Raw genomic sequence first — 12653 nt, forward strand, 5'->3', positions numbered from 1 at the left:
CAAAAAAAAAAAAAAAAAAAAAAAAAAATGGGTACCAAAATTTTACCTGTAGAATGACCACCTGTATACCTAACTGAACTGTACCTTACATCTTCAAAATAAAAATTTTTTAATTAAAAAAAAAAAGGAGAAGCGGTCTGAGAACTTGGCTCTGGGTGCTCTGAGGTCAGTTGGAGGAGATGTAACCCTGAAAGGAGGATATCTGTGACAAATGCTTAGAGAAAATGAAGTCAGATGAGGACAGAGAGGTGCCATGAGATCATCTGTCTGGAAGTCCTTAGTGGCTTCCATGGGCAGGTGTGGAGTCTTTGAGACAAAAAGATCCAAAAGGGCCAGGCACAGTGGCTCACGCCTGTAGCCCCAGCACTTTGGAAGGCAGAGGAGAGAGGACTGCCTGAGTTCACCAGGTTGAGACCAGCCTGGGCAATGTGGCGAGATCTCTTCTCTAGAATATCAAAAAAATTAGTTGGGCATGGCGGCGCACGCCTGTAATTTCAGCTACCTGGAAGGCTGAGGCTGAAGTATCACCTGAGCCCAGCAGGTTGAGGCTGCAGTGGCTGTGAGCGTGCTACTGCACTCTAGCCTGGGAGACAGAATGAGACTCCTATTCAAAAAAAGACCTGAGAGGTTTCAGGGGATTAGACGGTGAGGAGGAGACATTTGCTATGAAAAGAACACGGGAAATGGGCTGTGAGAACGAGGGACAGAGACATATAGTCAAGGAAGGGCTTTCTTTTGATGTCAAGGTGAGAATTAGTTATACCAAGTTTGTATGTTGCTAAGAGTGGTCAGTCTAAAAAGAAAATAAGCGTAAAAGGCTTTACTCTATCAAATCTTACTCATCATCATCATCATCTACGTGGTGATTACCTTGTATGTGTCAAGTGTCACACAAAGTTTAAGAGACTGTATATACTCAACAGTTTATTAGAATAATTGTCATTCTACTAACACCATTAATATCTGAGTTTAAAAGGGAGGTATTGCAATCTTTTTTTTTTGAGTTGGAGTCTCACTCTGTCGCCCAGACTGGAGTGCAGTGGCCGCACCCGGCCACCGCAGCCTCGACCTGCTGGGCTCCAGCGATCCTTCCACCTCAGCCTTCCGAGTAGCCGGAATTACAGGCGCACGCTACCACGCCCAGCTAATTTTTTGATTTATTGTAGAGATGAGGTCTCGCCAGCCCAGGCGGGTCTCGAGCCTGCGGGCTCAGGCAATCCACTCACCTCAGCCTCCCAAAGGTGCAGAATTACAGGCTGAGCCACCGAGCCCAGCTTGAGGTATTGCAATCTTAACAATTTCTTTCTTTTTTTTTTTTTTAGTTGGAGTCTCACTCTGTTGCCTAGACTGGAGTGCAGTGGCACGTTCTTGGCCACCGCAACCTCAGCCTGCTGGGTTCAGGTGATCCTTCTGCCTCAGTCTTCCAAGTAGCTGGAACTACAGGCATAAGCCACCATGCCCAACTAATTTTCTGATATGTTGTAGAGATGAGGTCTTGCCAAGTTGTCCAGGCTGGTCTTGAACCTGTAGGCTCAGGCAATCCTCTCACCGCGGTCTCCCAAAGTGCTGGGATTATAGGCATGCGCCACTACGCCTGACCCAGCAATTATATTTTCTAAGACGGTCTGTGAGAGTAAACTCAAGCAAAATGTTTCAAATCAATGCCAAGGTTTTAAATTCAATCCAATTAGACAAAAAATGGATTTTCTGAATAAGTCTAAAGCTTCCTTCCTATAAGTCTATGGTACTCTCTACCACACGAGAGTCATAATTTGTCTATAAAACTGTACTTTGTGTAACCTACTATTTGTCCACTAGCTAGTAATAATAAGCACACTGAGAACATGGGCCACATTAGATCTGCTTTTCATTAACAATGACAGTTCTCTGAACATGGACACTGTGGAATGACCTAGAGCTCGCCAATAAAGAAACCAAAGAGGTCCAAAGATGGCACCAAAAGCTTGCTTTGATGATTTCTAATTATCAAGAAAATTAAGAAAAAGGTAGTTCTCATATAACTTAAGCTGTGTGTGTGGTAGATTGTATATCCTCAAAACATCAGGGATTACTCCAACCAGCTTTCTCCTCTAAGCTGGTTTTGCAAACTGTTAGCATAATGTTTTCCGTATTTCTGAGGTTATGTGGATACAGTCCCTACCTGGGGACAGGAAACACATCCTATTCACATGCCTAACACTATGCCTGTTTAAATGCCCAGGAAGTGTTGGTGAAGTTTATTTGGGTTATTTGGTACTTTCTATACCAAACAACCAGTGGTTATCGGTGTAATTTATCACATTAATAAAGCCTCAGAAGTACAGCTCTACAGGTGATGGAGCAGATCTGAGATGACTTCCACCCTGGAGTTTTCGACAACCTTGGTGAGGACGTGGGGTAAATGGCCAACTGGAGTTTCTTGTTAGTTGGCTAGATCTGCATGGGTTGTGCCTGTTTTGAGAGCACCCCAAAAACAGGATTTTTTACTAGGACATTAATCCCACTGAAACTTGGTCTTGGAAAGACAGGGTTTTCCAAACAGCTCTACAATGAGGCTGACATTCTAGGAAGCACTAAAAACAACTATCAGATAACAAGGTAGAATTATTCTCTTAAAAAGCATATGCAAGCCAGGCTCGGTGGCTCAGCCTGTAATCCTGCGCCTTTGGGAGGCTGAGGTGAGTGGATTGCCTGAGCCTGCGGGTTCGAGACCCACCTGGGCAGCGAGACCTCATCTCTACAATAAATCAAAAAATTAGCTGGGCGTGGTAGCACGCGCCTGTAATTCCGGCTACTTCGAAGGCTGAGGTGGAAGGATCGCCAGAGCCCAGCAGGTCGAGGTTGCGGTGGCCAGGAGTGGCCACTGCACTCCAGTCTGGGCGACAGAGTAAGACTCCAACTCAAAAAAAAAAAAAAAAGCATATGCAAACTAAAGAACAGTTTCTTCATTGAAACTGTACATAAACGGATGTCAAAGGGGTTAGACAGTAGTGCATACATCTAAAGTCTATCCATGATTTTGAAAAAACTAGTCAGAATTCCTCAGTCATGGAGTCTCTAGAAAGACCTATTTATTAGCATGTTAATGACAGTACTGCAACTTTTGCTAATGCATTCTCTAAGTTAATTTTTAGTTCATTGTTTTTATAATCAGCGCTATCTAGTTTTAAATGTAAGAAATTCAATTAGAGATGACAAGCAAGACAGACTGGTGGTACGTTACATAAAACTGGAAGTTTTAAGACTCGGGTCTGTCTCCTCAGTGGTATGTGTGATCAGAGGCATAAGCCTCTGCAACTGTGCTTCTATAGCACAAGCATCTAATGTTGAAACAAACAAACATCCATCCCCCTTAGGTCAGAGTGACCTATCAAGAACGAGAAGAGAAGAATGAGTAAATGCTGATTTGGTCGTTTTGTTTGCTTCTGTCCTCCTTTCTGTACCCTTCCCTCCTTACCTTTACCCTTTTTATTATAATTTCAAGGTTTTAAAGATTAATTTTACTACATTTCACCTATTTTTGCTTATTAAATTGAAATGAGAAATAAATTCACCTTGTACAATCATGACAAAATAAAACAAAATAACAAAGAAATTATGCATTTACTTAGAGAATTGAAGACCAACCCAAAATCTGTTGAAACAGCCCCAGAAAATAAGCCAGTGGAATATTTCACCAAAAGATAAATGTAAGGCATATTCAAGAATAGTAATACTGCATGCTCTACCACTCACCCAATCCCCCCAACCTGATCGTGAGTTAAACTTACTCATAAATCCTTCATCTTTAATATAACCAGAGTGCATTGTATCAGAAAAGGAGGGGGGAAAACTGGAAGTGGAGGGAACTGGAGTCGTAAGGAACATTTGTTTCCAATTTACTAAAAAAAGAGGTTATTACAGTAAGCAAAAGCCCTAAATTCTATGCCTCTCTCCTAGATTAAGATACCATTTTAACTTAATTTTTAACAAAGTTATCTTCCTGTAAGAGAGTACATTAATAAAAATTATGCTTATGTAGGTCAGGCATGGTGGCTCACGCCTATAATCCTAGAACTTTGGGAGGCCAAGGTAAGTGGACTGCCTGAGCTCTCAGGTTTGTGACCAGCCTGGACAACATGGCAAAACATCTCTACAATATATCAAAAAATTAGCCGGTGAGGAAGTGCGTGCCTATAGTTTCAGCTACTTGGAAGGCTGAGGTGGAAGGATCACCTGAACCCAGCAGGTCAAGGCTGTGGTGGCTGTGAGCAGGCCACTGCACTCCAACCTAGGTGATAGAGTGAGATTCCAACTCAAAAAATAAATAAATAAATTATATATATATATATATATATATATACACACACACACACACACACATATACACACACACATACACACACACACACACACACACACACACACACACACATACGCTTATATCTTTTTTTTTTAAAAGGAGGATTTATTGAGAAGACAGAAAAGCTCCCATAGTAGGAGGGGAACTAAAGAGGTTGCCCATAGCTTAAAAGGAATAAGAATTTTTTTTGCTTTTGAAAATCTGGTCCTACATCAGAATATAGCAGGCACCACAAAAAAATTAATGCAGCAGATCTGCATTAGTTTAAAAAAATAAAAAATAAAAAAACCACAATTTATAGTGCCCTCTATTGAACATGTTCAGATATACAACCAAAAAGAAAACTGCCATCAAAATTTATTAGAAATAGTTTAAGAGGAAGTCATTAAGAATGTACTTACTATAGAAACTAGTTAATAACCCTAAAGCACCTCTGAAATAGGGTAGGATATAACTATCGATTATAAAGAGCAGGATTATTAACGTATTTGTAAATTAAGAAGCATAAAATTGAGGCATGTTTTTACATCTGAATGTTGTGACTTTGCTGTTCTCAGAATTTTTAATTCACATATCACTGATGCCAAAGTTAGAGCCATACCAATCTTGGGAGTGCCATGCCAGTGACTGAACACACAAGTTTAACCGTCTGTCCGTAATGAATGTAGCCATCTCGGACTGTGAATTCTTCTCCTTCTGATTCATCATCGTCCACTGCAGTGGGTGAAAAAGGAGAGCAAATTATCATCTTTTAGAAGTCCTTATCTGCTTAGGAAAATGACAAAACTTAATATATCCCTTTATCTCATTATCAAAAAGAACTCAACAATTTCACACCAAAAACATCAAATGTGCATCTTATACTCACAGAGATGAATGTAAAATGCTCCCCACTGCTGTGAACTGGCATGAAAATTACCTCCTTCTACATGTAAGTATCTGGTACTAACTGTCTGGGATCGAAGTCGATTAAACAGAGCCACCTTTGTTCCTGAGGCAATGCATACTGCAAAGAGAAAAACAACCCCAATTTATGTGACTGTATCAGGGGAGTGGAGGGAGCATGAAAAGGGGATTTTGCTTGGCAGATTAGGGTTATTCCTCATTATAATTTAACAATTAACAGATTTGACAAATATTTTAACCTTCCAATAAAGTACAGATGATAACAAAAAAGGTCAAGTAACTCTTATTAACAATGTCAAGCTAATGTTATCAAATGTCCATAAAAATCACTTTTAAATGAGAGTTATACAGTATGTTTAATGTAGTGCTGATCATTAGAGAAAAAATTATTTTAAAAATAATAAATGTCTAGCAATGGGAATTTGATTAAATAAATTATAACACTGATCACCTATTTAAATAATATACATCTAAATACACTGACAATAAAATATGTCCCTGGAACATCACTGAATAGCAGGCTGTAAAAAACTCTGTACACTGTGGGTCCATTAGGCAAAAATCCATAATTTAGTATGTGATTGTACATGTGTCTCCACGTGCTTGCATCCAATCCTACGAAATATGCACATAGAAAAGAGTCTAGAAGGATATTTATCAAAGTTGATGGCAACTGTTTCTGCATACTGACTTTAGAAAATTGTGCTTTCTTCTAAATATCTTTAAGTATTGTGTTGCATGAAATTTAGTGAAAAAAACACCTACATAAGCAGGAAAATATTCTAAAAGTGAAATACATTCTCTGCCATCAAGAAGCTAAGATTAAAAATTAAGTTTAACCCTTTTGCACTCAGATATATTTCGCAAATCACCTAACAGCAACTCAACTGCACCTTTTTATTAATAAATCACTTCATAATAAATAGTAGAGTGTTGGACCCAGCTATTTTATTGTAATGATACTTGACTTATAATCAATTTGGGGCATTGAGAAACTTATTTATGACAAAAAAAAAATCAAAATTTAATATCTGAACATTTTTCTAATGTGTGGTAACATGAAACAATCACCAACATGCACTGCAACATGCATTGATACATGCTGTACAACAGTCACTTGCTTGCTGTCTTACACCTGGTGTTTTTCTATTTGAACAGACAATGCAGTCTTGTTTTCTTCCTCTCAAATTAATAATATGTAATTTATTGTCCAGTCTGTGCACCACTGTGAAAGCACTCTGCACATTCGCTATGTAATGTAGCTGATATCGTTTTACATATATCTTGGTGTATATTTCAATCTCTTTATTTGCTTTTTCTACACAATTTGAATGGAAAATTTCAAGAAAACATACATTTTTGAAAAATATGTGCTGGCAAATTTATCCTATATAATAGCCAGCAATCTCCTGGGAGGGGACATTCAAGTGCCAAGGGCTGTAATTTAAATTATAAACCACTTGGACACAAGACATTCTGTGGCTCCTGGTGCAGGGAGAGCACATACCATCCGTGAAGTAGGCCTTGACCTTTAGCAACAAGAAAGAACCAAAGAACAAACTTAAGTCTAATCGAGCTTCTAGATCAACTACTGACAGAGATTCTCTCCTTCACCAAACTTTCAGCTGGGCTCTTCTGAGCATTCTTTTCAACCAGTCTTTGTCCTGTGACCCTGTTAACAGTCTGCTGAGCCCACTTGAGGCAGGCATCTGGCTAAGTCATCCCCTGCCCTTAATGCATGATCACCTTGGCCTGCCTTTAGAAGGAATCCTGTCAAGTTGGGTCAGCAAGAACCCCTCCCCCCACCCACGTCTCCTCTTAGTGATTTTTCCATCCCTTGTCTTTGTTGTATTTCAGAATTGAACTCGATTCTATACTTAAGTCTCTTTTCTTTTCCCCTACTGCAATAGTACTGAATGAAATCTGTCTTTCCAACTTTAACTAGCATCTGGTTGCTTCTTTTTGATACCAACATTTTACAAAAAACACATTAAACTATACCAAAGGAATGAAATTAACAAAATCCAGTATGTGGAAATCTCTAATGATCAAATGGCTAAAGTTTCTTGAATAAATCAATTGTGGGGTGGGTGTGTACATAGATTAAAGAACATTCAAGGATATTTCAAAACAATATATATTCCAATATCTGGTAGATTTGAATTTTGATTCAAACGAATTTATTTTTTAAGATATTTTAGAAAATTTTAAATTTGAACACTGACTGAATATTTGATACTACTACTTCTTATATAGTTGTTTTATATGTTGTCTTTAGGTGACCATGAAAAAACAAGAGATCTCCTATCTTTGAGAAACACATAGACACAGCTATAGATGATATGATATGCCTGGGATCTACATTAAACTAAATGGTGACAGAGGAGAGGGGACTGGAGTAGGGGTAAAGATGAAGATAAAATAAGATTGACCTGAAATTAAGATCACTGTTGATGTCAGAGGATGAACATAAGAGTTTTCATTCTATTATGAAATTTTCTACTTTAATGTGTTGAAATTTTCCATAATATTAAGTTAATGGCATTAATAATGACGGAGTGGTTTAAAATACATCCAATACATAAAAACCCATGAATTCATGATAAAAATAAATAAATAAAAAGTGAACAAAACAAAAACCCTAGAACTGCATTGGCCATCTTCAGATAATATTATAACTATTCTGCAGATGAATAAACAATCAAGCATTTAGTCCTGCCTTTTCTCTACAGACTACACTTGAAGCAAAGCATTGACACGGCAGAGTTCCTCTTTGTAGAAGATCCTCTAGTTAACAAAAGCAGAAACTGTGAATAAAAAATGTTTAAAATCACCATTTTGCAGCCCTTAATGAAATGGATTTAACAGCCATCATCAATGGCTACTAGAACCATTATGTTAAATGTTGCTGAGGAACTTTATTGATTGATTACAAACTAACAACTGAACTTAATTATTATCAATCTTAACATGACAAAAAACAGGATAACCAGATATTATATGACTTTTGGTCTGATGGAAGTGAAAGTATACAGGACCAACTAATTCTAAAAGTCTTTACGTCTAACCACCAGTTTATGGAAAATATGAAAGACAGAGAATTATGTAATCAGGCAAATCCAGAATATGGAAATTTCACAGAAAAAATGACATCAAATTTCTTCAACAAATAAACAACATTTAAAAAAAAAAAGGTGGCTGGGCTCAGTGGCTCAGCCTATAATCCTAGCACTTTGGGAGGCCGAGGCGAGTAGAGTGCCTGAGCCTACAGGTTCAAGACCAACCAGAGCAACTTGGTGAGACCTCGTCTCTACAATAAATCAAAAACTTAGCCAGGAATGGTAGTGTAAGCCTAGAGTACCAGCTACTTGGAAGGCTGAGGCGGAAGGATCGCCTGAACCCAGCAGGTCGACACTGGGGTGGTCATGAGTGTGCCACTGCACTCCAGCCTGGATGACAAAGTGAGACTCCAACTCAAAAAATAAGGCAGGAGAGGGAGAAAAACTATTAATATTACAGATTAAAGTGTGTGGACCTTATTTGGATCCATGTTTGAACAAACCAACAGTAAAACCAAACTAAACTGTAAAAAGCCTTGGCTGAGCCAGTCTGATACATCTGTGCATGAAATGGGTATCAGATGGCATTAAAGAGCTACTGTCAACTCTGTTAGGTATAATGATGTTTCAGAAGAAAAGTCACATGTTAGTCACCACTGCCGAAACTTTGGTTGAAAGGACAGGATATTTGAGATTTACATTCAAATATCCCAGCAGCTGGAAGAGGGAGGAAGTGGTGCTGGCGGTGACAATGTGACAATGAAACAGAATTGACAAAACCTGTTGAGTCCAGGTGGTGAGTTACATTATTCTATTTTTTCCCCTTAATATAAATTTGAAAGTTTTTATAGTAAGAAGTTAAATTTTAAAAAGAAAGAAAAATGGATGTGGGGGTTGAAATGTATAATTCAAATAGATATCATGCATCTTTTTTAGCAGTCTAAAAATTTGCTGATGAGACAGCAGCGTCTGCCAGAACAATCATGTGAAAAATTTTGTTCAGGTTCTCAGGATGGCCTTCCAAAACCCATTTGATATAATAGTGTTTTTCAGAGGGGTGCTTTTTGACATTCTGAGTGGATCACGTCTTTATGGAAAGGGAAATATTCTGGGCACTGCAGGACATTTAGCATCGCAGGCTCAAGACATCCACTGTCAACATCACCCTGTCCAGTCACTGTGACAACAAAAGGAAAAAACCTCCCATTTCCCCAGATGTTCCTGGTGAGCACTAAGGAACCAATTCTGGTTGAGAAATGAGACATTAGACCGGGTACTGTCCATTTTTAATTTAAAAGAGAAAACAATGAAGAGGTTCACAAACATATTAGTAAAGAATGAACTGGCTATTGAAAAGGCAATTTAAAATTTAAAAACATAGTGTGTCTTGTTAATTCATGGTGAGAGTTGGTACAAATAAGACTAAAGTATACATACAGTCAGCATTTTTCAATGACTGCTTCTTTTTGGAAGGTTTGGAGATGACTTTTATCCGCTTGCTGAGGAACACACCAATGTCATCACTGTTGCCATAGAACATCTTTACAGACAACATGAAGTGCTTTCTCTTGTCTGAATCAGATATATACAACGTTTTGGCCGTGCAATAGTTCTGTAAAAGAAAAAAAAGTTTTAATAGCACTAAAACCCTCTGTGTTTATGTAACTACAACTCAGAATGTCCATGGCTAGGTTAAATCAGATTTAAATAAAATAATTACAATGGATAGTTGATTTAAAAAACTATTAAAAAATACTATCTGTAAAAATTACTGAAATTGATCTCTAAAGAAAAAGCACAAAATCTTCCTTATCAAGTCTATAAAATACAAACATTGTAATCCACTGTATCCTCCTTAAAAGACCGTTTTTGAAAATAGTCTTGTTTTACATAACTCGCCATCTGTTTCACAGAACTACCACCCAATGTTGTAGTAATTTTAAGAATAGAATTTTTACAGTTTAAAAAAAATTGATGATCATCTTTCTGCAAATAAAATATAAATAAGGCCATCAGAATTCAACAGAATTATGCTAAAATCTTGAAATAGTACAGATGGTTTTCTTTACATAGCTGAATGCTAAAGTAGCCACTTATAAGTCTGAGGAAAACACAAACTGGCTGATTATAAAATATCTTAAACCAGGAAGAGATTTTATGAGTATACTTTAAAGAACTATTTGTAAATGATTAACATTGTCTAATGGGACCATTCATGCTGGATCACCAAAAAAAACTGACTTTAAAGGTACTAGAGAAAATGCTCAAGGTATTAAATTCTGGTAAAAACTAAAAAGATGGTATCAAAGAGATGTGCACTCAACAAACAGCAAAGACACTTTTGAAATATTACTATTCCAATTATATATGAAAATTCTGAAGTCGTTCTATTTCCCCGAACCCTGTGAATTTGAGAGGCACCTAAATTACTAACCTTTTTCCAGAAAAAGCAAATGTTGCTCAAACACTGCATAAGTATATACAATATCTGAGTTATGCTTTTTTAAAAGTCAATATTCCACTTTAAAATTAGGCTAAACAAGTTTCTTCAACTACCTCTGTTGTGTGTTCCTTTTAAAGAGCAGAGCAAATGCCACTCATTTAGGAATAGTGAATGACTTTTAGATTTTTATCTTTAAAATTTTACTCATAGGCAGCCTTGGTAGGAGACAAAAATACTGCAATAGTTTATTGCATTTCTCAGAGCAAAGCTACAAAGAAATTTAGATGCTATCTTGAATATTCTACATTCAAATTCAGAAGTTCAGTAAAAGCTTTTAAGAGGCTTTGCTCTGCAGAAGGCTAAATAAGATAAAGCTAATAATAATGGTAAAAGAAAAAATAAAAACAGTACTTTGCAGTCACATAGCTCCTTTCACCCAAGGATCTACAAGGCACTCAGAGATGACATCTGTGAGCTGCTGTGTCCACGGGTCCGTCAGACTTTTTAAAATGACAGCACTGAAGTTCAAATTAAGCCTAAACAATTGGATTGCTCTGCAACACAAGATGAGGTCTATGAAAATGGGTACCCATGGACTAAAGCGTGTAGTCAAAGGAAGACAAAAATGAAAGGAGTATCTAAAATGAAAGAAACACATTCTGAGGGAAAGCTTTCAAACATTGAGATCACTTAATTTTAAGAGTTAGCATTAACAGATATCAGGAAAGAGAAAATACTGATACCTAGCATAAATGATAAGACAGACTGCAAAAAGGAAAGGGAAAAAAAAGAATATTCTCTAAATCATAAGACCTACACACAAACTTCATTTTGTTCCAAAGAAACAAGCACACATATGTCTCCTTGAAAAGAATGGAAATATATCCCTAATTACAGTGAGTACTTTGAATCAAAAATCATGCCTGAGATAACTTTATTAGAACTATTAATTTTTTAAAAAAACTGTAAGGCCACTGACCACAAACTACTCAAATTCCGTAAGGAAAAAGGAAAAAGCCACTGACTCAGATAACAAACACATGAAAGTAAAATGACATTTGCTTTGCCATACTAAAAGGCTAAATTCACTTAATGGAATTCTAGAACAGAAAACATGATATAATAATCTCTCTAGCAACAATTCTTTGAAGATCTTTAGGCAATAAAAACACTGCCCTGAAATGAAAAAGAAATATCAAATTTAATGTTGCAAAAATGATATTGTAAAAATATTTTAGTTACAGAAACAAAGCAACGTAACCAAGAGTATATAATATTTTTAAAAAAGAAAACACAAGTGTGCTAATTAGGAAAATTATCTTTATTGCACAGCTGACCAAGATGCAAAAAAAAGAGTAAAATTAAGAAAATAATATTTCACAAATTAAAAACATCATTAAATAAAATCTCAAATCCAAAATATCACCAACATATGGTCAGATGTCATGACTATAAATTTAAAGAGCTAGATATACTAGGATTTTGTTGTAATAAATATTTAAAATAAGTATGAACACCAAATAATGCAAAAGAATTATCCCTTATTTTTCAATAAGGTTAATTGTACCATTCAATGAACAGACTATTAAAAGAAAACATTATTTCCTTATGTGAATGAAGAGACTGATTGAGGCATACAAGGGCAAAGCACCTCTTACTGAAGCTCAGCGGCCCACTGCTTGGGACATCTTTGCCTACCTGTGTACCAACCATCTTTATGCTCCAAGCACATGATTATGTTGCTGTTTCTGACTGAAATGCTCTCTGCTAACTCTCACCACTCCTACCTTTTATCTAAACAGCCTTAAAATTAAATGTTAACATAAAATTGTGGCTTACAGACATTGTAATAGCCCGTTAGGTTTTTTAAATACCAGTTAAATGCGTGTGCTTTATATTCCCT

At 36.8% G+C, this 12653-nt stretch overlaps 1 protein-coding gene across 3 annotated transcripts in view; it reads right to left on the reverse strand.

Annotated features, from left to right (window-relative positions):
- Positions 1-12653, reverse strand: part of RBPJ (recombination signal binding protein for immunoglobulin kappa J region) — a 116654-nt gene that overhangs the window by 9628 nt on the left and 94373 nt on the right. For all 3 annotated transcript variants that reach the window (XM_021711201.1, XM_008055688.1, XM_021711202.1), the window contains 3 exons: positions 9745-9919; positions 5211-5348; positions 4944-5056 (listed from right to left, as the gene is read on the reverse strand). In XM_021711201.1, the coding sequence (XP_021566876.1) occupies positions 4944-5056; positions 5211-5348; positions 9745-9919 (426 nt within the window). The remainder of the gene's footprint in view (positions 1-4943; positions 5057-5210; positions 5349-9744; positions 9920-12653) is intronic.

The sequence above is a fragment of the Carlito syrichta genome, unplaced genomic scaffold (genome assembly GCF_000164805.1).
Source record: "Carlito syrichta isolate Samal-C Ts95f unplaced genomic scaffold, Tarsius_syrichta-2.0.1 Scaffold301929, whole genome shotgun sequence".
Lineage (NCBI taxonomy): Eukaryota > Metazoa > Chordata > Mammalia > Primates > Tarsiidae > Carlito > Carlito syrichta.